At 42.7% G+C, this 27,585-nt stretch overlaps 1 protein-coding gene across 4 annotated transcripts in view; it reads right to left on the bottom strand.

The window, feature by feature from the left end:
- EML6 (EMAP like 6) overlaps nt 1–27,585 on the bottom strand; it is a 229,802-nt gene that overhangs the window by 96,412 nt on the left and 105,805 nt on the right. For all 4 annotated transcript variants that reach the window (XM_084829251.1, XM_084829252.1, XM_084829254.1 and 1 more), the window contains 7 exons: nt 19,489–19,690; nt 18,370–18,507; nt 14,615–14,871; nt 12,429–12,641; nt 10,606–10,773; nt 8,804–8,910; nt 239–357 (listed from right to left, as the gene is read on the bottom strand). In XM_084829251.1, coding sequence (XP_084685377.1) covers nt 239–357; nt 8,804–8,910; nt 10,606–10,773; nt 12,429–12,641; nt 14,615–14,871; nt 18,370–18,507; nt 19,489–19,690 — 1,204 coding nt within the window. The remainder of the gene's footprint in view (nt 1–238; nt 358–8,803; nt 8,911–10,605; nt 10,774–12,428; nt 12,642–14,614; nt 14,872–18,369; nt 18,508–19,488; nt 19,691–27,585) is intronic.

The following is a 27,585-nucleotide window of genomic DNA, read 5'->3' as shown; positions in this document are numbered from 1 at the left end:
AGTAAGACCATCGAGTCCAACCCCCTGCTCAATGCAGGTATCCAAGTCAAAGCATCCCTGACAGGAGGCTGTCCAGCCTCATCTTGAATGCCTCCAGTGTGGGAGAGCCCACCACCTCCCTGTCATCTAAGTCTAGATGCTATTTCTGGTTTTGCTAAGAACAGATTACCTTTTTCTGTAAATTGTAGTCTACAAAAGCAAAAAGACAAGAGTAGTCACTACTGAAAAGTTATTATACCCATGTATGAATTGCAGCTTTAAACTGTCCTCAGGGGCTCTCTCTCTTTTAAGGAAGGGCACTGAGTGGTTTTTCTCTTTACTTTGCTGTTTCAGCTGAGGTAGATCTTCTTTGTAAACCTAAAGGAACGATAGTTTCATTGAATTACACTTTCCCAGTTCAGTAATTCCCATTGTTTATTGTTATTTATGACACCAACAGGCTTGACAATTTGTAAGATAAGTATCAATATCCTATATTGCAACTTCCCCTATGTTCACCATCCCTAAGATGGTGAAAATAGGTTGGCCTGATCTTTCATTACTGTTTGATGTGTCTAGAACAAAGAATTCAGCCTTCTCAAACAGGCTGATTTTGTTATGCGGTACAGCAGCCTTCTCCAAACCCCATCATGACCAATGGGCATGATGGCTGGGGATGGTGGGAGTTGTAGTCTGACACATCTGGAGGGCATCAGGTTGGAGAAGGCTGCTGTACCTCATAACAAAATCAGCCTGTTTGAGAAGGCTGAATTCTTTGTTCTAGAAACATCAAACAGTAATGAAAGATCAGGCCAACCTCATTCAAATATCCCATGAAAAAGGATTTTAATATCCAGATAGACTTGGAATATTTTCACTATCTTAACTCTCTTTTTTAAGGTATTGCATATTTAGATCATTCCATAATTTCTTCAGGAGATCCTGGTGTTATATATAATATGGACAGGAAATTTAAGCAGTTTGTGAATGTCACAAGAAATAGGAGATGGGTTTACACTGCTAACATTTACCCCAGATGGTATACATGTAAATCTGTTGAAGAGATGCTTATGAAATGCATAGCTGCTGGAGCTGTATGAAATTAGGCACCATGACATCAATTTAATCCAGTGGAACACTGAGAAACAGCTTTAAAGATGTGTGTGTGTTGTGTGTGCGTGTGTTTCTGCATTTGGGGGGTTGCAGGATTCTAAAATGTTGGTGTTTTTTTTGCAAAACTACGTCTCTTGTGTTTTACCTACAAAGCACAAGCATACTTTGCATGCCTACAACCTCATTCCTCACTACGTGGTCTCTGAGCCATAACAGCCCTTCATATCCTCTCCAACTGTCCCTCCATGCCATTGCTTCTTCCCCATCTCATCATCATCCTTCCACACCTTTTGGGCACATTTACAGCAGTCTCAGCTGACATGTTCCCTTACTGTAAAGCCTATGGACATACATGTGCACAATAATATACATGTGTATCTTAAATAAATGTTAGACTGAAGCTCCCACCCCCAAATGCAAGCATAAGATCCTTCTGTATGTATACAGAAGGTTTTGCTGGTTCTCCCACCCCCACTACAGAACTCTCTCTGGAGGGTACCTGAACCTTCAGGAGGAGCTTTTAGGGAGCATGTAGGACTACCGTCAGAATGAGAGAATGAAAAAGCTCCCTTGTGGAAGAGGAAGCAACTTTGCATGATTGACTCCAAACTACGGCACTCAAGGCCAGGGGCCCAGCACTCACTGAAAACTATAGTTATACAGGGCAAGTGAGTTGCCTGTAGTGGTAGTCAGGGAATAGGTTGGCCCATCTCACATTCATTCATTACATTTCCATACTGCCCAACAGCTGAAGCTCTCTGGGTGGTTCACAAAAATTAAAACCACAAGTACAGCATAAAAAGGAATGTTGGTACTTACCGTGATACATTCATTTTCTGCAGTGGATGGAGGATATCCTTATATGGGTTGCTCCTCCCACTTGCTCCAATAGGCACAAATATGCAAATTAACTGAATTGCCCTCTCACACGGGAAAGCAACCTACTTCAAGTTCGGAAGATGTCTCAGCCTCAATTTCCAGTAACTTTATCAGTAAAAACATTGAACAATACCTTCAGAAGAACTAATTGAGAACCACCCCCCACAGCGACAGATTACCTCCGGGTAGGCAGGATATCCTCCATCCACTGCAAAAAATGAACGTATCACACTAAGTACCAATGTTCCTTTTTCCTGCAGTGAAGGAGGATATCCTTATATGGGATGTCTAACAGTGGTGCCCCAAACTGGGCAGGTAAGTCGCCGCTAACCCTGTTAATTAAACTGTAACCATCTGCCGAAGCACCCTCCGGCCGAAAGATGCCTTGGCCGATGCGAGGAGGTTTGACTTGTAATGTCTCACAAAGGAAGATGCAGAAGTGCAAGCTGAAATGTCAACGAGGGTGGCACTGGTCCCGAAGGCAGCAGAGGTAGCTGCGCTCTGTACTAAATGAGCAGAGATCCCCCCAGGCCAAGCAGAACCAGAAGGGCAACACAGAGGGAAATGCAGGCCTTAATCCACCACGCCAACATTGACTTGGAGACCTTCTTGCCCATGGTGGAAGGCTGAAGTGAAACAGAAAGAGAGTCAAAGACACAAACATTTTTAGCTGTTTAAGATAGATCCTAACTGCATGTTTTACATCCAACACATGTCGTTCACTTTCTAGGAGCCTCAGCCTAGGACAAAAGGACAGCGGAATTAGCTTCTCTGCCCTGTGGAAGATGGAGTTATTTTTTATTATTATTATTTGGAATGAAAGTCAGATCCAAGTGACTGCATCCTTCTGGAAAAAGCCTAATTCCTTTCTAGTCAATACCCAGCAGGTCGACATGATGGCTACAACAGAAAAGAACCTTCCAGAAAAGGTCAGCGAGACCCTTCATAGAAGCTAGAAAGGGGTCTTGGTAAGAGCTTTGAGAACTTCATGCAGATCCCACATAGGGTACCTGTGGATAGATGGTGGCTTTTAGTAAGGACCCACCCCTTAGAAAATATTTTATATGGGGGAGGACTGCCAAGGATCTATGGGAAGACTCAGGTAACACAGAGGATAATGTCATGGATCACCTCTTGAGATTATTGGGCTGAGCCCATGATCCAACCTGTTTTGTAGAAATGTAAGGGCCAGTCCTATGTCAACCTTAATCAGACCCTCCTCCCCTTTTCTCCTGTACCACCTGCGAAAAACTCTCTACAAGATCTCAATAACATGTTTGTGGATTCTCTGTGGGAAAACAAGAAAAGACTATCTTGTCTTTTGTGTTGTAACTGGTGCATTCTACTACTAACCTTTCACATGCCAAGCACAGAGTTGTAAACCAGCTGGGGTGAGGATGGATTTATTTTATTTTTATTTATTTTTGAGAGAGATGGTCTGGAGCTGTTGGTAGTGGCCCATGCTACCAACACCTGTAAACGGTCCAAGTACCAGGCCCTTCTCAGCCAGTTTAGTGCTACCAGTATCACATAGCATGCACTCCAGCTGGATTCTGCACAGGGGTTGAGGTTGGACTAAAAAGTGTACAGGATGCCTGTAGGTCAAGCAGCAGACATGGCATTTATGTCTTCCACATCCTCTGTTGCATACCTGGAAAGGACTTTGTTTGTCCTTTGTGGTTCATAGGGGATGCGATCAAGTCCATGACTAGTGTACTGAAATGTTGAACTATGGCATGAAAGACCACCAAGCTGAGACTCCATTCTGTCTAGTTGGCATCCAGTCAGCTCAGCCAGTCTGCAAAGGAGTTTAAATCCCCTTGAACGTACTTGGCTGATAGCGATACAAGGTTTGACTCTGCCCACTGCAGGAGGCAGTCTGCCTCAGCCATGAGGGAGCGCAACCTGGTCCCTCCCTGGCACTTCGCATGTGTCTGGCCATCATGTTGTCTGTTCATACAAGCAGCACCTTGGGCTGTACCAGGTGGCTGAAGGTGAGGAGACCCAGATGGACTGATACTGTGCAATGCTTCCTCTGGGCTCCATCTGCACTAGACCACAGTAGATCTGCACTGGGACCCCCAACCCCGAAGGCTGGCATCCGCTGTAATTTGGACTGAGGGGCTCTCTCTAAGGGACTGCTTCCTAAGGATTGAGGGGGAGAACAATTAAGTCAAGGACTTCCAGAGATAATTGGCTTGGTTTGTGTCTCTGACAGCTATATCCTTCTGGAAAAAAGGAGGATAAGCCACTGAGGAGCCTGGAGTGTTTTCTGGCCCATGGGAAAATCTATGGTAGTGATCACAATCCCTGCAATTGTGCTAGGGCCATCAGGTCTGGGATAGGATTCTGAAGGATCAGTCTTACCATGGCCTGAAGCTTTTCTGATCTCTCCAGAAGAAGGCAGAACTACACCTGATGGAGTATTCAGTACCATCTCGAGGTGCTGCAGTTCCCTAGAAGGGAAAAACTGACTTTTTCTAACATTCACCAGGAAAATGTGACTGAAGGCCTGTGGACATCCAGCATTTCCTGTTGGAGTGAGGGAGATGTGATTAGAATGCTGCTGAGGTGAGGATAGGGGTGAATCTGCTGCCTTCTCAAGGGTACTACCAATACTACCCTGGGGGCAGAGGAGAGACCGAATAGGAGGGCTCTGCATTGATAATATTTCCCTGATAAGTAAGCCACAATGTTGTCTGAAAGCTAGGTGAATCAGGACATGCAAGTACACTTCTGTGAGATACAGAGATGCCAGAAAATCTTCTGTCTGGAGAGATTCAAGAATGGTACAAGTATCTCCATCCAAAACATTCTGGATTTTTTTTTTTAATCCACCCGTTTCAGGTATAATATTATCCTCCAGTCCCTGATCTTTTGGGGGGACAATGAAAAATATTGAATAGCAGCCTTTCAGTCTTTCCAAGGATGGCACTGGCTTGATCCCTCCGAAATCGATGAGGTGAGATATGGCCTGCAGAACTAAGTGGTTCTTCTCCAATTTCCTGGACCTTGGGAAGGAGATGAAAAAGTTGTGAGGAAGCTGAAGAAAATTAAATATATATAGCTCTCCCTGATGGTGCATAGTACCCATTAACCTGAGCTGGAGACTTTCCATTGATGATAAAAAGTCTGAAACCTCCCTCCCACTGGGGGAGCTGGATAGCTATGCTTATTGCTGTCTCTGCTGCCTCTTAAGGGCTGTATTGGGGGGCGGGCGGGGCAAAACTGCTGGTTCTGCTGGTGCCTGAGCATGGATCCCCATCTGCTCCAGGAGGACCTGGACCCTCTACTGTCCCAGGATCTATAGCTTGGGCACAAGGAATAAAAAAAGGACCACGCCCCCAGCAAAAGGGCTTACGCTCCTCTTTCTTAAGAGGTAGACAGCATGGCTTCTTTTTTGCCCTTTGTTTCTACGAGGACTTCTTCCAAGAGTCCTCCAACAGCTTATCGCCCCCAAGGGGACCCAAGATCAGACTGAATTTGAACACACAACACAAAAACATTCCAACATTTTAAGCCGTATTTGGTGTCTGACTGACATGGCTGCCGCTTGGGGCTCTGACAGTGAATTGGACAGCATCCAGACTGGCATTGGCCATGAAGGCTACTGACTCCAGCAGTTTATAAACTCCCTGGTGGAGTTTTTCCCTGTAAAATCTTTTAGAATGTCCTTCACTCAGAGATAGGAGGCCCTACCCATAACTAGTTCTGTGAATGAAGCCCTAAGGGCAGCCTCATGAAACTTATGGAGGCCCAGTTCCCTCTTTCAGTCCTCTGGGTTCTTGGGGGTATTGTTCCCATTCTTTAAATATGTCTCGGGATGGGGGAGAATTCTGCCACAGACCCCAATGAGGCCAGATTCCAAGAATCCAGCCCCATTGGGGCCTGTGGCGGAATGGAGCACTCACCTCCGCCTCCCCCCCGGAATCCGTCTGGGTCGGATCCGTCTCTGCATTTAGATTAGCCTAAATGCAGCCATTTAGCCATAAATGGCTGCATTTAGGCTAATCTACCAGCTTTATGGCCGCAAATGGTGCCCACTACACCATTTGCATCCAGAGACTTAGCACAGCGATACGGCATGGCACTGGCTGCCGGCCGTATTGTCATTTGCCCGCGATGCAGAGCTGGTGGACAACTCCGCAGGATCACCATGGGGTGGGGCCAGCCTGGACGGATTCTGGGGGGAGAGACGGATCGCCTCTGCCCACCTGCGGACCCCCCCCCAGCCGGAACAGGGTAAGTGATCCGCCCATCCCTAAATATATCACACCAAAAACTGGGGCACTGGAGGGGCATCCACCGGGGCACCTGTCATTTGTTCACCGCCCTTTTGGGGGGGAAATTATGAAAAAAAAAATTGTAAAGGAACTATCTGGTCTCGATGAACCTGGTTTAACCCTTTTTATCATTCCATAAAGGTGCTCGGGAAGGGAACAACAGGGGGGAAGGGATGCGATTAGGAAAAAACGTCTGCCACCCCTTCCGGACAATCAGAATTCTTCTTCTTTTCCTGTCCTCACCCCCTCAGAAATCACATCCAGTTACATAGAGTTCCAGGTGGTCTCCCATCCAAACACTAACCAGGCCCAGACCAACTTAACTTCAACAAATTACCTGTATCATGGGCCTTCAGACCTGTTCTGGCTGTTCCTATTCTGAATCTGAGCTGCTAGACATCTCTACATGCTCAGATTCATTCCTAACAAGGGGTGAATTGGAGGCAGTTTGCTGGGATACAGGCCCCTTGGGACTTACCTGTTCTGAGCCCTCCTTGATTCTTTCCAGCCCCCAGGTGGGTCAGGATACAATACTGCACCAGGCCTGCCTTGCTCTTAGTAGGCCCGCCTGCACTGAGGAGGCCAGGCCCTGCTTCCGCCTGTAGCTGGATGGTGCTGGGAGTGTCTTATCCAGACAGACAGACTTGCTCCCGGAGCCCCCATGGCCCTTTCTTTAGGTTCCAGAAAAGAGTCCCCCGGCATTCCGGGCCTCTCTGTCTCCAAGGTGAAATCAGGCATTGCAGGCATAGGCCTGGTCATCACTGTAATTAGAAAAGCTCCTAACTCTAAAAAGAGGGGGGAAAGTTTTTGTTTTGGAAACTAAGGGATAAGATAAAGAAGGACAGAGAGGAAGAAATAAGAAAAAAGTGAGGCAACCCGTAGCTATAAAGGACTGGAGTGCTAGAGGAGCTAATCCAGCAACCCACTCAGAACTGAGGCAGGAAACGAAACTGGAAGTAGGTTGCTCTCCCATGTGAGAGGGCAATTCAGTTAATTTGCATATTCCTGCCTATCAGAGCAAGTGGGAGGAGCAACCCATATAAGGATATCCTCCTTCTCTGCAGGAAAAACAATATAAAATATAAAAGCATTAAGACTATTTATTATTATTTATTATTACATTTATTAATCACTACAGTATAAAAGTACAACCAGCATAAACCTAGCAGCAAAGCAGAGATTTAAAATACAGTAAAAAATCTACAGTACAGTAACAAAACTACAGTAACAAGTTTAAAACAGCAGAGCTAAAAGACTGGAATGCTAAAATGCTAAAATTCCTGGGAAAATAAAAAGGTCTTCACCTGGTGCCATAAAGAGTAAAACGTAGGCACTAGGCGAACCTCTCTAGGGAGCTCATTCCACAACCAGGGTGCCACAGTAGAAAGGGCCCTTTGCCTGACAGAGGCATACAGTATATATGCATTTTCTCAGATGCCTCAAAAATACCTACATAAAATGTGTAGGAGCCTACAACTGATAAAATTATACACGTCTAGGTTCACCAAATATATATATATATATATATAGAGAGAGAGAGAGAGAGAGAGAGAGTACATATTGTATATGTATATAAAATACACATATTTTAAATGCGCATTTATACACACTTATTTACTTTGCATTTTTATTTCAAATAAGCTCTTCCTGCATTGGTAATACATATTTGTTTTCCATTTTAATTAAAAGGATGATCAGACTATAAATTAACATTTGTGGTGGACTTTATAGGGATCAAGCAAGATTTTTAAAGTTTCTTATCTTTTCCTATGCAAGTAGTGCTCAAAGACACTACAAAAGAGTTACATAATTTTTTTCCTAACATTAAGCTGTGGGATTTAAAATTAAAAAAATAAAACATTAAGTAAAAGAAATGAATTAGACAGTAAACAAAGAGCAATAAGGGTGCAATCCTATGCATATTTAGACAGAACAAAGCCCTACAACTCCCAGCATGCCCCAGCCAGCCATGCAGGCTGGGGAATGCTATGAATTTTAGGACTTTTTTCTGTCTAAACATACATAGGATTGTACCATTAAGCCGTATGGCAGAAATCCAATGTTGCACAAGGAGACTTTCATTCATGCAATAGGATTTGCCCATTGCCATCCTTCCCCTCCCCTCCTCTCCCTGCAGCCCCCCATGCCCTCCCCAAATCTTGTCCAGAGGCTCCCCCAACTCTCTGGAGCTGGGATCTTCCAACTCTCTCAGGGTGGGCAGGGGGCTACAGGAGAGGGAATCGACCTCCTCTGCTGATGGAAGTAATTCTGTCAGCAGGAGGAGTTACTGGATATTGCCCTATTTATTTAAAACATTTTTACCCTGCTTGTAGATGGCTTACAACTAATCGGGGTGTGTGTGTGTGTGTGTGTGTAGAATCTGAAACTGTAAAGCTGACATTGTATATTAACCATGGGACCAAACATTCCATCGCTCTAGATCAGTTAACTGGAGAACCGTTTTCATTTCTTTCCACATATTTCTTTTTAATTTATGATGCGTTTTCAGATTGCTTGGTTTTATGACACTATATTTTTAAGTTGCTTACCTGTCGAATGTAGTTGATTTGAGCTTCTTGCTCAATATCTGAGTCTAATTCTGGCACATCAGATAAATCTGAATCAGATTCTTCACTGTGTGAATCTATGCCACTTTCTGCATAAAGGAGAATGCACCAAATAACATTAATTATCAGAAGCAAATTAAAAACTAAAATCACATTCCCAGGAATAATGAATGCAAAGCCTTCAAACACTTTAAAGCACTGGCAAAAATCCAAGGACTTAGTGAATATTTGTGATTTGACAGTACAAATTGATCCAAGCCAAAGATGAAAAGCAAACACAGTGCTGACGAAGCACTCCTTTTCAGTGACCCTTCTCATTAATTTCAAATGGATTTTCTTTTCCATAATGGTGATGATCCTAAGGAGCTACATAATTTATTCATTTTAAGTTGGCTTGCCTGTTCAGTTGTGTGAACAGCTGCAGTAGAAGGATCAAAGATAGCTCCAGCTGTGCATGTTATTCTCTTCTTGTGTGCACATACATTTTTAGGACTGTGACTAATATCCAGTTTCTAGGATTGTGACTAATATCCATCATTCTCCCATTCATTCTCAAGTAAGCTCATCACACCTCCCATATCTCCCAATTCCAACTAATATACCACTGCAAAGATATCTGCTAATATAGGGACCGTAGTGTACAGCTGCAAATTCATATAGTCTTGCAAACTGCAAAATATCATACATCCAACAGGAATGACCACTTGTATTTATTTATTATATACTACTATCTTGGCAGTTAATTTCCCCGAACTTGCTACAATATGGTTTACCGAGATCCCTCTCAAGCCCTATTAGTACACGTTACAGGTAATAGAAATTATAGAGCAGAAATCTCTACTGCCACTGCATTCCTGCCTATTCCATTGAGACTGCAGAACCCAACACTAGCACAATGGGGAGTTAGCACTTTGTAAAGGAAATGAGAAATGAGTGGAAGCACTAGTTTAGAGATCATGACTGTTCTGCAAAGCTCCCTTCTGGGAGCCCTGCTGACTTGCCCATTGCAGAAACTAGCATTTCTGCTCATTTCCAGTTCCTTTCCAAACTACTAACTCCCTGTTGCACTACCAGTGAGTCCACTGGTTCACAGGCAGCATAGGGTACTGCCCATAGGGTATTCTGCTCCAAATAATTGTCAAATATGAATATTAGGGACGGATGGTTAAGTACTACAAACATTGTATGTGTGATAGTTACACATCAGTAAAATTTCACTAATAACAATGAATACTAGCAAAAACAGAGCGCTACAATAATCCGCTCTTACAAGCAAGCCATGTGGATTTGGATCATGTCCATGGTTTGCATATAAAGCTACTTGGGGATTCAACAAAATACAGAGGAATTTGAATATATTCCAAATATATTTCCAAGCAAGAAAATTATTCAATTGCCACCTTATTTATACATGCAAACTTCACGTAACACCCAGGTAAATTTTCTTACATAATTATAATGACAACTAATACTGAAACTGAGTTTCCTCATTGGCTCTAGCTATGTATCTCTGCAGGCCTCTTCTATTTGAGATTATTTTTGAAAGTTACTGATTTAATATATGAGTGTTTCCTGATGCACAGCACGTATGCTGCCCATGTATTATTTGAGCAAACCGTGCCAGAGGCAACCATGGGTCTATATTAAAGTAAAAGGCAATGTACATATTAGACTTTAGTATTCTGGGGAATAATAATTAAAAGTTTCCACTGAACCCATCAAAACTTTCTTTTTTAAATGCAATTTCTTTCAACACTTGTGAAAATAAATTTGATTTTTATTACCTTGGGGTGCTATTTCAAGGATCCCATTTGTTACACCTTCTGGAATAAACCGCCATTGAAAAACAGAGTGATCTGCACCTCCAGTACTTATTACCCATTGAAAGTCATGTGACCAACGAACATTAGTAACATGCGCAGAGTGGCCAACATATTTTTTAAATTTAGCTCCTAGAATTAAAAAAACAACCCAAATATTGATAATTTAAAATAAAATCGTATTCCAAAATTAACAATATATATCAAAAACAAATATTTTTATTCATTTTTATTATACATTATTTCAACATATTCTGCAATAAATTATATACCTGATCAACATAAACAGAGATGTTTTATTTTTCCATTAAACAATAAAGGTTACTAGTTTTCAGTAAAACAATTATACTGTTATCCCAATTTCATCTTTTAAAGGCAGCTTTTCAAGGGTAGCCCATGTGCAATGTACTACAATACTCCAACATGGACTTTACCAAAGCATAGATATGATAAAGTTTTCCATTTGCACAATTTCAGTAGACTACCAAAATAATGTTTTGGATTTTAAAACAAAATTAATGATTTACATCTATTTGTATTTCAGAAATTAAGTTACCTCCCTCATGAAATTACTTTTCTTGTACATAGTTTGTTTTAAATAAACTGTAAGAAAGTGCAAAACCCAGGCTGCAGAACACCTGCAGAAAAGCTTAATCACACCTAAGCAGCAACAAAAGCAAACTTGCAACTATCTAATTGCCCTCTTTCAGGATACAAGGTCATATAATTTATTTTTAAGAGTTCAGCCAGGGACATAAGTGTTTGGGGAAATAACAGACAGATGCTCTCCACATATTATCACCCTACAGAGAATTTAGTTTCTGTGGAAGATACCAAGCTAATTGACAGCCCTGAACAGGAGAAGATGCAAGCTGAGGAAATTCAGACAAACGTACCACAAAGATCTCAGTGTGCCTATAGAAATAATTGAGTTTTGTTTTTCTTCCACACACATTTGATTGTAGATTCCTTGGGGCAGAGCCTAAAGGGTTTTTTTTATATATCAGTTGATTTATCACACTCTGCTTGTCAGGAATGTACACGCAGCATTCCTGCTGCAATATGGCACAGATACCGCCCTGGGCCGCTGTAATTATGTCTAAAGCCAGGCAGTTCTGCAAAACGGCAGTTCTCATGCTTGTCAACTATATTCCAATGGCTTCTAATGCTTCAACAGTGTTGTTCAATGCCATGTCCATTGCTCTTCCAAAAATATTTACTTTGTACATTATGGTAGCCACCCCACTCCCAGGGCATAAACTCTAAGCATAATCAGCCGAACTGAAGATGTCTCATTGCCACCTCACCTTCCAGGCCCTGTAATTACCTACTGCAGGGCTCTCCAAGGTATTCACAAACCTATGGGGACCCCATAACAGTCCCAGGGAGTACCTTCTGATCTATCCTGGGGGCAACCACAGCCATGCCTTTTTCCCACAGATCTAGAACAGTCCAGATAAACAGATATCACAAATACACATATTGAAGAGGGAGGCTCAGACCAGTGGTCAGATGGACGGTGGTAATCTGTGAAGTAGCATCAATTACTCCCAAAGCAAGCAGCATTCAACTGGAGCCCCCAAGGCTCCTCCTTCCAGGCAGCTACAAAACTCAGACCTGTTTCTCCTGTGTTGGCTATACTGCACTTTGCCTAATGTCATTCCCACCTAATCATGTGGAGTGTATCTTCGCTCATTGAAGGAATATATTTTAGCCATCAAAGACACGTCGACTGATCTTCACCCAGCCTAAACAAAATATCAGATATGTATGGGGTGGAGTCTTACCTTTCTTTAGACAAGGAAATCTGATCAATTTAACTAATCCAAAATCATCTCCAGTCACCAGAACTGCATTATTATAATTTCCATCCACAGAGTTGATGTCTATAATGTTACTGTACTTTGGCCAGATTCCATTCACATCTGGTCCCATCACACATGTCCATGAAGCCCAATGAAGCCCTTTGATCTCATCTTTTCTTGTTAAATGCTTTCCCGCTGAAACAAAATCAGATTAATAAGCTATTTATTCATATGCGTTTTAGGAGTAGCTGAACACAAATGTCTATCCCAGTGGTTTTCAAACTTCCTACCTTAAGAAATTCCTTTTCATATCAACCTCTATGCTCCTGTCTTTCATACAAGGAAATTAAGGAGGCTTACATGGTTCCCCCAATTTTATCCTCATAACAATCTTGTTGATCTTGCTAGGTGGAGGGATAGTGACTGGCCCAAAGTCTATGTGGTGTATCCACCCTTTCCCCTCTTGTCATTATTGTTTCATCACCACTCCTCATGAAAATCTCCACAGCATCAGGTACAAACTCTAACTCTAGAATGCTTAATACCTTTATATTCCCTCTACCTCTTCCTTTAGGGAAAAATAGAGAGTGAGTGTGTAAAGAATGGATACAACCATAATAACCTCAAAATCCACTACAGAGGTGTTTTTCTCCTACTGCCAAGAAAAACTCTTTTCTTTTTCAAACCTTTAAACCTGCTGGTACCACCACTCTCCTCTTAGCTAGGAGAGAACCTTCAGTTTCTGTGTGCGTGTAGATATTGTGACACTAGCTTATTACATTCTTATTATCATCAATCCTTTTCTCTGTTAATAATGAGACCGAGAATGATGTGGTTTGTACTAACAAAATAAAAATTAAACTTTATTTACAAAGGATAAGACGTTTCAGGTTAGCTGGTGCAAGAAGTGGTAAAGAATTGTTTTTTCATGTTTTTATTACATCCTTGCCTACTCTACCCCATCTAATAATGGTCTTTAAAATAATAATTAAACCTCCCTCCACCTCCCAGGGAATCTATCCACCCCCCAAAGCTAGAGTCCAGAGTCCTTCCTAGCCCTCAAGCCATCAAAACCTATCTAACCACTCAAGAAAAACCAGGATCCTGTTATTCTCCCTCTCTCCCAATAATAAAAAACCACAGCAATCAGGAGACAGTATTTAAATTCTGAACATTCCAGTTCTCCCCTCCCCCTTCCTGCCTTAAAGAGACAATACATGTTATAACACATCTACCATGCAAACAGACATTATAGACAATTAAACCATAAAACAATATACCGTTTCGTCACACTGTCCCAGTGATCTTCATAGCAGAGTGGGGATTTAAACCCAGCTCTCCCTATCTCTCAGTCTGACCTACCTCACATGGTTGTTGTGATTACACATTTGCACGGGAGGGCATAACCATGCACTTTATTTATTTATGTAAATAAAGGGGTTGGACTCGATGGCCTTGTAGGCCCCTTCCAACCCTACTATTCTACTATTCTATGATTCTATGTTTATTTACTGTACTTTTAAACTGCCCAATAACCGAAGTTCTCTGGGTGGTGTACAATACATTAAAAACACAAACTACAAACATTAAAACAAAGAATAAAAACAGCAGAGAATATAACCAAGATAAAAACAGCAGCAAATAATAAAACCATTCCAGAACATCAAATTAAAAGCCACTGCAGAAGAAAGTACTAAGAGCACTAAAAAAAAACCATTTGTAAATGCCTGGGAAAATAAAAAGGTCTTCACCTGGCTCCAAGAAGACCATAACGTATGTGCCAAGCAAGCCTCTCTGGGGAGGGCATTCCACAAATGGGGTGCAACCATTGAAAAGGCCCTCTCTCTTATAGCCCCCCACTTCGTCTCATTTGGTGGGGGCACCTGGAGGGCCTCCGAGGATGGTCTTAGTGCCCAGGTAGGTAAATATGGGAGCTTTGTACTGAGCTCCTTGGAAGAAGGGTGGGATAAAAATGTAATAAATCAAATTAATATAAGTTAGCAGGACATGCTCCTTAGGTTAAATCTGTTAAATAGACCAGTCTCTGGATTGTGCCTATATTGATGTAGCAAGCTAACGTTCTACTTTTGAAATTAAAGACTGCATAGTTCTATATATAGCCTTTTAAAATCTCAAGTATGACTAATGAAGAGATTTTGTGAACTTACATGGCATCCTGTAGAAGAAGCGTTCTCCCGCACCATCATTAGTTTGTAAGAATTTACTATCCAGAGACCAGTCAATATGAGTGATAAAACTAGAAGACTTGTTGCACTCTCCAGTTTTCTTGTACCGCTGCGCAACTGCATAGATATCCACTGGGCCATCATTAGAACCCACCGCAAGGTAGCAGCCATCTGGTGAAAACTTCATTTCATGAATTACTTCTTTCCTGTCTTTGATATGAACGACCTCTGTCATATCTCTGCAAAACCAAGTGTTGAAAATGTTAGCCGTGGGCCTGTAAATGCAAAATGGCCCCAGAAAACCCATGTTACTTTAAAAATTCAAGATACATTCATTTATTTGTTTAAAAATAGTTTATATCCCACCTTACGGCTCCCAAAGACTACAAAAAAGAGAAGAAAAACAATAGATATTTTATTTAGAGTTCTATGCTCTCAAAACAGTTACGCACATTCATCTGAAATAAAGATAAAAAGATTTATGGTGCTTTATTTATTTTTGGCAAATTGATCTATGGCTGGATAGCACGGTGAATCTCTTATTTAGCCTTATTAACTCCGTGCCTCCTGAAGGTACAGTGAAACCTGAATGAAAACACAAATGGAGGCTCATCAAACTTATATTGCCTTGCATTTTCTTTGAGCAATTGCATTTCTAAAAGGCTTTACATCTGACAATCAATTATTTTACTATGTGTGTTGCATTCAGGCACTGTCTATTCAAGTAAAGCTCAAACGCCCCCTCCCCTTCAGTTGGACTAAGAGACATTCTGCTCCAGAAACTGTGCAAAGGATTGCAGCCTTACAACACAATCTGATACATGTCTTCTCAGTAAGTCCCATTGAGTTCAATGGGGCTTATTCCCAAGTAAGTGGGTATAGGATTACAGCAATCTGCAATCCTATATCCAATTACCTGGGAATAAGCCCCACTGAATTCACTGGAACTTACTCCTGAGTAGACTTGTATAGGATTGCACTATCTCTCCCACCGCCAAGCAACAATGTTCCTTTCTGTATTCAGTACTATCCAATTTTTCTAAAAATGCATTTATAATAAAGTTTACTTTCTCCATTGTCTTCAGCCTATTCTTGTTTTAGGATTAAAAAGTTCTTTGTACTTTTGTGTAACATTTCTTCAACTGCAGAGTTCTAAAGAATAATTAATAGTGGTGTTGTGTGGTGAAAACAAAATAATAAGAAATGTTTTAAAAGGATTGTTGTTTTAAATACATTAACAAACATAGCCACCAACTACCTTTCCTATATTGCTTGGGCAATATGCACAACCCACAACCAGATTACATAAACATTGACCACTCAATGCGCATAGTACCTCACTGAGAGTGTCTATCCGGTTGTGCACATTGTCCAACATCACCTGGACATTATGCATGTTGCCTGGACAAAGTGCAAAATCCCTTGTTCACATTGTCAGTTTGTGCATATTCTCCATGCCTTCATGTGAATGTGCCACAATCCCTGGTTTTATGCATATGCTCCACTGAGCTCAAATTAATCACCACATATTCACAACTGGCCCAGTTAAGACGTAGCCATTTTGGACCAGTTAACCAGAGTATATCAAACCATGTCTGTGCCTTGTTCCCACGCACTCCCTCTTCAATCCTCCCCTCATACACCTGGCTTTTAGAAAGATATCAAGGTTTGACAGAACAGTTTCCTGCTATGTCTGAACAGAGAAACTGTGGTTTAAGTGCTTCTTACAAACCTGGACTGTGTCTCCACAACAACGGAAGGAGAAGTGAATGGAGTACCAGATTTTTTTAAAGGAATCAGCTTTGCTGCGATTTGGTCCATGCAGGGCTCCATGAGGCAGTGCTCCGCGCCAGTAAAAATCACTTCACAGAACATACTTCCTGATGGGAGTGGGGGTTGGAGTGAACACCATCTGAATGGCAGGGGCTACTCAACCAATAAGAGAGGCTTCCCCTCCCCCTCTTTCTCCTTTCCCTTTAAGGTCCAGATACACCTGCATTTCACAAGAAAGCCTCATTGACCACAGTGGGAGCTACTTCTGAGCAGATACACATATGCTTGTGCTGGGAAAGAGGTGGGGGGACAAAGGGATGGGAAACCAGCCCCCTTTCTAACCACAGGAACCATGTAAGGAAGCTGTGTGAAGTAGTTACCTCCTAAGGCAATAAACCAAACAATGAAGAATTGGAGAGTTGGAGCCTTGAGATCATGCTTTAGAGCATTTAGGGAATGTGCTTTAAACTGTGCCATTTCAATTGAGGGGGATCTCTGTAAATTTTGATGTGGGCATTCAGGGGACAAGCCTCATTCAGCATAATGGGAGTTACTTCTGAGGAGACACTGATTGGTTTCTGCAGGGATGGGAAACACATAGGAAACACCCCTTGACTGGGGTCACGGTGAAAGGCACACCCCTGGGCAAGGCTAGCATACCTGAAGTAAATGTGGGGGTTGGGGCACACAGCAACTATACTGGGGAGAACCCGACTTAAGGAAAAGAACTGGACTTAAGCAGTCTCAGGAAATCTGGGTCCCATCTATATGGCATCGCTTTGACCCCCCACCCCTTCGCAACTGCGTAGCAATGCAGCTTCGAATCACCATGCCCTACGATACACTTGCGATGTACTGCGCGCTTCCCTAAGAGACTCGCTGTACCCTCTTTTTTTTTGCCATTATACTGAAATGCGTAGTTGTGCAGTCCCATGAGTGTGGGGGGGGGTGACACTTCAGTGGCTATTTTATATTTCAGGGGCTCTGCTGTGTCTTTCTGATCTTGTTTTAGGTAAAAATTGGGTGTTTTGTGCTCCTTCATTTCCACACCATCAGTTTGTCAGTCCCCCAGCCTGAGGCTCTCGCAATGGTTCACACTCACAAGCATGAGTGCTACATGCCTAGCCATCACTCCGAAATGGTGCCTGGAGCGATCTTGTTCCTTCCCTCAAGACCCTCCCCAGCCCTTGGGCACTGAGTCCAAAAGCAACCGTTGCAAAGATACGAAGCTGCAAAAATGTGCGAAAGTGTGATTAAATAAATGAAAACGCCCCTCAGTGCCTCTGTAACTGCAGCTGTGAAAGGATGGGGGAGTAAAGGGGCATCACAGAGTGACGCAGGCACTATGCACGTCTACAACATGCCCACTGTAAGATGCGGGGAAGTTCGGGGAAGGAACAGACAGCCCGCAACCGCAGGGGAATCTGCAGCAGACCCCCAAAATCGCAGTAAAACGACTCCTTGGAACTCCACTTTTTCCGGGCAAAACCCACAGATGGCTGTGAAGTCGCAACTACATCATCTATCACAATGGACCTCGACTTGCACCTGCCCCACAGTAAAAGCCCAGTGTAGATGGGGCCCTGTTTTTTCCCAGATAAGCTCTGAGGTGGCTGCTGCATGGCCATGACATTATGTATCCCTAATGACCTCAACACGCAGCCAGCTCGGAGTAAGTCGCTGGTGGAGACACCCCTCAGGATTTCAAACCAGGATATGATCACAGTAAATTGTAGTTTAATAAGCCAGGATAGAAGTGCCAAAGCCAGGCATGCAAGGGGAGGAGGAAAGAGGGAAGTATGTTGGCACACAGCTCATTCTCAAGCCAACATAGCATGAACGGGCCAATGACTTGTGATAGAATTGTGCAAATAGCATTCACAAATTCCAGAATTGGTTTGAGCTTTTATTTTTGTTTTTTAAAAGGGTTGCTGGAGTTAAAACACATATATTTCTTCTCCTACCTTACTCTCAGAACAATGAAAGAGCCATCTTTCATGCCCAGTGCCAGCTGAGATCCATCAGGACTGAAAGATACACTCCGCACAGCTTCCTCCATATTGCAACGGGCGATCAAGGCATGGTCAGCAAGGCTCCATAAGCTACAAGAGAATGAAAAGCATGGTTTGTTGGATAATGGTGGCAGTTGTAGGACTTTTTTCTTTCTAAACATGCATAGGATTGTGCCCTAAGTAACTAAGCTAGACAATCTTAAAGAGGAATCTCAAATCTCAGACTTGCAAGGAGTAAGGATAACTCATGAAGTTCAGTAGATGACAAATTTTAATATGGAATATTTCCCATTTTTACCCTATGGCATCATGGGAGGACAGTAGATGGGGGAGGTAGATCCTCTAATCAGGTATGGCCATGTGGGCTCAAGAAGACCTCTAGAGGCAGAATTATGACATTTAGAACATGGTATGTCCAACACGTACTCAGAGGGAGATGGGCACTGGCGCCTTTCAACAACCCACGAAGGTGGAAATAAAAGCCTAAAGGTGAGAACTGAGAGAGGTCACAAATCTACTCCTGGCAGACAGAACTATCAGGGGGGATTTCCAGCCTGTGTTCATGGAGGATGCTTCTATGATAAACATGGGGAAGCTAGGCCATTTGATTTTTAAAGAGAGAGATGTTTTATTCTCAACACTTTCTGAACAGTGGTATTCCATCATCCCCCCTGTGAATGGCCATCTCAGCATTACTAGACCTTTACAACATGAGATGCTGTTCTGGAAATACACTGTGTGTATGTGATTTAATGTGGGGGTGTAGCTGTGTGTGAGTGAATGATGTGTGAGAATGATGTGTACATGTGTGACTGTAGCTGTGTGTGAGTGAATGATGTGTGAGAATATGTGTACATGTGTGAATGTTTGGCTCCAGACAAACACACCAGAAAATCATGCCAGCAGTGGGGGTGTCCCCAGCCATTTGGGGCTGTGGCTGCACAGGTATTTGAATGGCCAATTGATCACCAATGCCTTGATTTTTAAAATCACAACCATTTCTTGAAAAGCATGAGGATGGGCCAAAATGGCCATGGCAAAAGTTCATGGGACATTCTTATTTTGCCTTACCGCACAGATCGATCGTCACTGCCAGTAACAACTAATGGTTTCTTGGGATGCACCGCCAGAGCCCAGAGCTCTCCTTCACAGTGACCTTGCATTATTAGCATTGGCTTATCTCTTTCTCTCACGATCACCTCAAATATTTCACTGTCCTGTGTCCCTGCTAAAAGTCGATCTGCTTTCCAACACACACTTCGGATGGACAAACCTGAGAAAGATCAGAATAATCTTAGAACAACAACGAGTAATTAACATTTTATTCATATGGGACATGATTCAGCCAACTTTAAGCACTTTGCTTTCAATGGGGAACAATTCAATCTTGGTTAGATCATAGCCATAGCGATATCGCCCCGCCTCACCCCATCAGTTGGTACTCAGTACAACTTTATAAAAATGCAACTAATAAAAATACACTAACATATGTATTAAGGAAAAGTAATACTGCTAGAATCTGGAAACTGAGTGAAATTCCACTCATAAAGAAATGGTTTATATGGTTCAACCCTGTGCATACATACCCAGGAGTAAAGAGGACAGTGGGACTTATTTACAAATAAGCATGCGTAGGATTGGCTATAACTGTTGGGAGTTGTTAATTAGAGATAGAATTCATATCAATTTAAAGCTTCATTAGGACATGCTAACTTAGGAGTCAGCTACATGAAAACAGAATGAGAAGCACGTTGGGGTATTATCCAGATTTTCATGAAATTGGCTTTGGTGGTGGCAGACAAAGCCAGAAAAGCAGACTAAACCATACCTAAAACCCTGCTTTTGAAAGGTCAAACTGCAGTTGAAATTGCCTTACTTTGGAGCTGAGTGGACAGAGTCCCGCTAGTAGAAGTGAATGTCATCAACCTCCTAGATGCTGCTCAGCCAATGAGACAGGCTTGCTTCCCACCCCTCTCCATGCTCCTCAGCTCAGGGAAGATACATGGAGGAATAATGTGGTAGTTTTCCCTAAATGCTCTGGAGCCAGCAGCATGGCAGCTGCTGCTTCCTCTGCTTCCTCATCAGGAACTAAGCCTCCTCCTCCTGCCCACACTTTTATGAATGAGAGATAAAGGCTAGTTACTGTGAATGCCAAAAGCAACAAATACACAATTCTGAAGCCTGGAAACAGCACTGTAGCGCTTTGGTGAATGAGAAAGGCAGGCTAGATACTCTGACTGGCGTTAGCAACAAATACGGAAATCTGAAGTGCCGAAACAGTGCTGTTGCGCTTTGATGGATGAGAAAGGCAGGCTAGATATTCCATCGCACATTCAGTTTTGAAGGGACAGGGCTGGCTGCCCACCCCCTCCCCACTCCCATGGTCATTCACATACGACTGGAAATAGTTACTTTTGAGTAAGCTTGTTTCTCCTTCACACATACAGGGCTCCACACTGTGCTTTTATCTTGTGATTGAGATTGCTCCTTCATGGAAGTTTGCAGGCTCTTTACATGATGTTGTGACCATTCAAGGTGTCTCCTGCACTAAATGCCCTTTGTTCTGTTTTTATATAGATCGCAGATAATGAGCTATCAAATTATCCCATTGTGTTCCACTTCAGTTTCCTCCATGAAAAGAGGAAAAGAGGAAAAATGGCAAGAAGAGGAGTCAGGAGTGAGATCAATGAAAGATAACTGAAGACTCAGATATGGGGAGAAGGAGGGGGAAGGGGGTGAGGGAAAAGGAAGCACATGAAAAAGGGAGTTATTGTGATCTTTCATTTAAACCAGAAGCAGAAAGCCCCATTTTAAATGCAGGATTTTAAGCTTGTGGAGAGATTTCAAAGAGGCAGGGCTGGCTGCCCGCCCCCTCTATCAGTGAATATTTAAATAAATACTCAAAGGAATTCTCCCAACCCTTCCACTGTAATTGGCAAAGTGCAGATGAAGTTACTTCTGGGTAGACATGTTTAGCCCTCTGCCCTCCCCAGGCCCTTCCCAAGCACAACTTTCCCTTCCACCAATCAGCACTGCTCCCAGCAACCCATACCGAAGGCAATTCATGTCACATGGACCTGGAAAGCGCCATGAAAATGTCACGATGGGATAATCAATGAGAAAAGCAGTTTCAAAACCACCAGATTTTAGAGCTAGAAACAGCATGCTGACTACAGAGAATGGCATGCGTCATTTGACTTGATCAACTTCAGGGCGCAATGGAGCCAGTGTAAAAGCCCCATGTAGATGAACTCTTAGTCAATGCTTGCTTGTTTGTATGTTGTCCTACACTTCCAAAGTCAGTGATATAAAGATTTTGATACTAAGCAAATTCCTTTAAATGCGATTGATTGGATGACTGATTGGCTTACTACCAACACTGAGGAACACAGAAAGCTGCCTTACACTGGGTCACACTATTCGTCCATCTAGCCCAATATTGTCAGATATTGACTTTCCAGAGTCACAGAGAGACATCTTTCCCATTACCTGCTACCTGATCAGGAGATGCCAGGGACTGAACTGTGTGCATTCATGCAAAGAATGTGCTCTGCTATCACTGAGTTGTGTCCCTCCCAAAAGCTGTAAAGCCCAACACAGCCTACCAAGGCCTCCTGTTTTCTCTGCTGCCAGTGACTGCAAACACAGGGGAACTGTCAAGCATCTAGCACACCACGATACATAACTGACGTACTGCATTTGACTTGGTGCATCACTTAGGCAACACTGGGGGCTGATTCAACATGCTGTTTTTCTTCTTTTAGACCAGGAGTTAGCAACTTGTGGCTCTCCAGATGTTGTTGGACTACAACCCCTATCAGCCTAGCCAGCATAGCCAATGGTAAAGGATTATTGATGTCCCAGTCCAACAACACTGGGAGTACCAGAAGTTGCCCACCCCTGATTTAGGCTATTGCCTATGCCTATTCACAACATACAATTTTTTTTCATCCATCAGTTTGAGTAGCAACAAAGTCTAATTTATACAAAGTCACAATTCATTCTTTCTTAAGAGCTGTCATTGAGGGGGTCTTTATCTGATAGGGAAACCATTTCTCTCTCTATTTTACTGGCACGGGCTATGTTAACAAAGTGCATATGAATGAGCACTACACAACAGTTAATTCTCGCTGCTGGCAGGCTTGCAATCTGTTTCAGCAGATCCAACTCTCTTCTACTGAATAATAAACTGATGTGCCACAGTTCCCAAAATAGGAAAAATAAAACTGATTTTAATCGCAACATTTCATCAAAACCATAGATTTTTATGTTTCATGGGGAATCAGTTACTCCGTGACATGTTCTGATTGTAATTCCTGGTTCTGGCAATGTTAAATCCTTCACATAAGATCCCAAGAAGAGCAGTGCTAGAGCAGCCCAAGGGTTTATCTAGCTCAAGAACCTGCTTCTCACAGTAGTCCCCAGGAAGCCCACAAACATGACATCCAAGACAATAGCCTTGTTCAAGCAGGGCACGAAGGCAACAGCCTACTCCCACTGATCCAAATTTAGGTGTTCAGCCTGTTCTAAATGGGGTTCCATTCCCTCTGAAGGGGTAAGGTTCCCAGCTTAGGAGTGCTCCTGGATCTTACTCTATCCTTGAATCTCAAGTTGCAGATACAGCCAACAGTATGTTTAGGATGATATGCCAGATTCATCCCTTTTCTGGCAAGATGTGAGCTGGCCATAGTCATACATGCCTTGTTAACATCCAAGTTAGACTATGGGCCTTTGAAGAGCAACAGAAGCTTCAACTGTGCAAAACATGATGGTGACTTGAGATCACCACAGGAAGCTCATAACAGCAATATTGCATCTAGGTCCAATTCAAAGTTCTGGTGCTAACCGCTAAAGCCCTAAATGGCTTTGGACTTCACCTGTATGAACCAGCTGTCTCTCTTTCATTATCAACTGAAGCCTTGCTCTCCATCCTCCTGCCTTCTGACATTAGGTATATGTAGGCCAGAGCCTTCTTGGCCATTGCATTGAGGGTTCTGGAAGTGCCTCCCCTGAGAGGTCTGTGTGATATCTCCCCCCCACACACACACCTGGCTTTGCACCATAGTATTAAAACCTTTTTGTTCCAGAAGCCATTTGGGGGAGAAGGTGAGTGTTATTCCACTCTATTCTATTATATTTTTTATTGATTCCACGGTGTTATTTCTCTCAGCAGGTTGTTACTTTTAAGACTGTTTTATTATGCTGATACTCTTTCATTCCCCTTCATGGATCACTGCCTTGTTGTGGCGAAGGGGCCTGTGTAACTCAGTGAAGCCATAAGCTATTCCGTGCAGGGCCACCCAAGACGGACAGGTCATGGTGGAGAGTTCTGACAAAATGTGGTCCACTGGAGAAGGAAATGGCAACCCACTCCAGTATTCTTGCCAAGAAAACCCCATGGAACGTATCACAAGGCTAAAAGATATGACGCCGGAAGATGAGCCCCTCAGGTCGGAAGGTGTCCAATATACTACTGGGGAAGAGCAGAGGGTATTTCCAAGTAGCGCCAAAAAGAGTGAAGCGGCTGGGCCAAAGCCGAAAGGACACTCAGCTGTGGATGTGTCTGGTGGTGAAAAGAAATTCCGATGCTGTAAAGAACAATATTGTTTAGGAACCTGGAATGTCAGATCAATGAATCAAGGTAACCTGGAGGTGGTCAAACATGAGATGGCAAGATTGAACATCGACATCTTGGGAATCAGCGAACTAAAATGGACAGGCATGGGCGAATTTAATTCAGGTGACCATTATATCTACTACTGTGGGCAAGAATCCCTTAGAAGAAATGGAGTAGCACTCATAGTCAATAAAAGGGTGGGAAAAGCAGTACTGGGGTACAATCTCAAAAACGACAGAATGATCTCAGTATGAATCCAAGGCAAACCATTCAACATCACAGTAATTCAAGTCTATGCCCCAACCACTGATGCCGAAGAAGCTGAGGTTGGTCAGTTCTATGAAAACCAACAACACCTTCTAGAACTAACACCAAACAAAGATGTCCTTTTCATCATAGGGGATTGGAATGCTAAAGTAGGAAGTCAAGAAATCACCAGGATAGCAGGCAAGCATGGTGTACAAAATGAAGCAGGACAAAGGCTAATCGAGTTTTGCCAAGAGAACACGCTGATCAGAGCAAACACTCTTTTCCAACAGCACAAGAGGCGACTCTACACATGGACATCACCAGATGGTCAATATCGAAATCAGATTGATTATGTACTCTGCAGCCAAAGATGGAGAAGCTCCATACAGTCAGTAAAAACAAGACCTGGAGCTGATTGTGGCTCAGATCATGAGCTTCTTGATGCAAAATTTCGGCTTAAATTGAAGAACGTAGGGAAAACCACTAAACCATTCAGGTATGACCTAAATCATATCCCTAATGAATATACAGTGGAGGTGAGGAATAGATTTAAGGGATTAGACCTGATAGACAGAGTGCCTGAGGAACTATGGACGGAGGTCCGTAACATTGTTCAGGAGGCAGCAACTCAATCCATCCCAAAGAAAAAAAAATGCAAGAAAGCAAAGTGGCTGTCTGAGGAGGCTTTACAAGTAGCTGAGGAAAGAAGGGAAGCGAAAAGCAAGGGAGAAAGGGGAAGATATATCCAACTGAATGCAGAGTTCCAAAGTATAGCAAGGAGAGACAAGAAGGCCTTCTTAAATGAACAATGCAAAGAAATTGAGGAAAACAATAGAATGGGAAAGACCAGAGATCTTTTCAAGAAAATTGGAGATCTCAAGGGAACGTTTTGTGCAAAGACGGGCATGATAAAGGACAAAGAAGGCAGGGACCTAACAGAAGCAGATGAGATTAAGAAGAGGTGGCAAGAATACACAGAAGAACTATATAGGAAAGATCTGAATGTCCCTGATAGCCATGATAGTGCGGTCACTGAACTTGAGCCAGACATCCTCGAGAGTGAAGTCAAGTGGGTCTTAGGAAGCATTACTAACAACAAAACTAGCGGAGATGACAGTATTCCAGTGGAGCTATTTAAAATCCTAAAAGATGATGCTGTTAAAGTGCCGCACTCAATATGCCAACAAATCTGGAACACTCAACAGTGGCCACAAGACTGGGAAAGGTCAGTTTACATTCCAATTCCAAAGAAGGGCAATGCCAAAGAGTGTTCAAACTACCGTACAATTGCACTCATTTCACATGCCAGCAAGGTGATGCTCAAAATCCTACAAGCTAGGCTTCAGCAGTATGTGACCCGAGAACTACTGGAAGTACAAGCTGGGTTCTGAAGAGGCAGAGGAACTAGAGATCAAATCGCCAACATTCGCTGGATCATGGAGAAAGCAAGAGAATTCCAGAAAAACGTCTATTTCTGCTTCATTGACTACGCTAAAGCCTTAATTGTGTGGATCACAACAAACTGTGGCAAATTCTTAAAGAGATGGGAGTACCAGACCACCTTACCTGTCTCCTGAGAAACCTGTACAAGGGTCAAGAAGCAACAGTAAGAACCAGACATGGAACAACCGAGTGGTTCAAAATTGGGAAAGGAGTACGACAAGGCTGCATATTGTCGCCCTGCTTATTTAACTTCTATGCAGAGTACATCATGAGAAACATCGGGTTGGATGAATCACAGGTCAGAATTAAGATTGCCGGGAGAATTATCAACAACCTCAGATATGCAGAAGATACCACCCTAATGGCAGAAAGCGAAGAGGATCTCAAGAGCCTCTTGTTGAGGGTGAAATTGGAGAGTGCAAAAGCTGGTTTGAAACTCAATGTTAAAAAAACTCAGATCATGGCATCTGGCCCCATCACTTCCTGGCATATAGAAGGGGAAGAAATGGAAGCAGTGACAGATTTTACTTTCTTGGGCTCCAAGATCACCGCAGACGGTGACTGTAGCCATGAAATTAAAAGACGCTTGCTCCTTGGGAGGAAAGCTATGGCAAACCTAGACAGCATAGTAAGAAGCAGAGACATCACCTTGCCGACAAAGGTCCATCTAATCAAAGCTATGGCTTTCCCAGTAGTAACGTATGACTGTGAGAGCTGGACTATAAGGAAGGCTGAGCGCAGAAGAATTGATGCTTTCGAACTGTGGTGCTGGAGAAGACGCTTACGAGTCCCCTGGACTGCAAGGAGGTCAAATCAGTCAATCCTAAAGGAAATCAACCCTGACTGCTCATTGGAAGGACAGATACTAAAGCTGAAGCTCAAATATTTTGGCCACCTAATGCAAAGAGAAAAGTCACTGGAAAAGACCCTGATGCTGGGAAAGATTGAAGGCAAAAGGGGACAGCAGAGGAAGAGATGGCTAGATAGCATCACCGATGCAATGAATACGAACTTGAGCACACTCCGGGACAGAGCGGAGGACAGGAAGGCCTGGCGTGCTATGGTCCATGGGATCACAAAGAGTCGGACACGACTGAACGACTGAACAACTCTTTAGTTGTATTTATTTCTGTAAGCCGCTTTAAATGGTTCTTAAGCAGAATGTTTTAATGTGTTGGGTTTTTTTATTAATTGTTTTATCGTCTTACTCATTTTTTGTTTTATGGAAAACAAACTTATTTTTGAACAGTGGAATATAAATATTATAAAAAGCAATAAAATGATGGGGAAAGCAGGACAGAAATGTTTTAAAATAAACTGATAATAAATAAATCTGCTGCATTTATTTAATAAATAAATGATGGCACCCTATTGCTGCTTATCATTATGAAGAAAATATTTTGTCCTTCCACATATCATGATGACTTTCTCTTGCCCTCCTGATCATTCCAAAATGTATGGAGCCTGAAGCTACTCCAGTATCATCAAAGAATACTCCACAAGTTTGTGTGCATATTCCTTACCCTAGAAATTAGCGCATGCACGCACGCGCACGCACACACACATACATGTACGTGTGTACGAATAAAATACATACCCTCACTCTTTCTGATTTTTTTCCTGCCCCTACCTCAAAGAGATACACCCCAAAAGAGATACACCCCAAAAGCACTTGGTTTTCCTCAGCTAAAGCTGATCCATGCCAGGCTTTAAGGTCTGGAGTGACTGGGAATTAACTAAGTTTCCTTTCTCTGTTCCTTAGATAAAGGTTTGTTCTTCAGAAATTGGTAAACAAGTACTTCCTATCAGTTTCCCTAGTTACATTTGTCCTTGTAGGGTCTTCAGATAAAGGGATGGCC

The sequence above is a fragment of the Heloderma suspectum genome, chromosome 1 (assembly GCF_057233095.1).
Source record: "Heloderma suspectum isolate Gila_16-S chromosome 1, 16-S_ref, whole genome shotgun sequence".
NCBI classification, from domain to species: Eukaryota; Metazoa; Chordata; class Lepidosauria; order Squamata; family Helodermatidae; genus Heloderma; species Heloderma suspectum.
The sequence above is the reverse complement of the archived record's forward strand: the minus strand, read 5'-3'. Positions and strand labels throughout refer to the sequence as shown.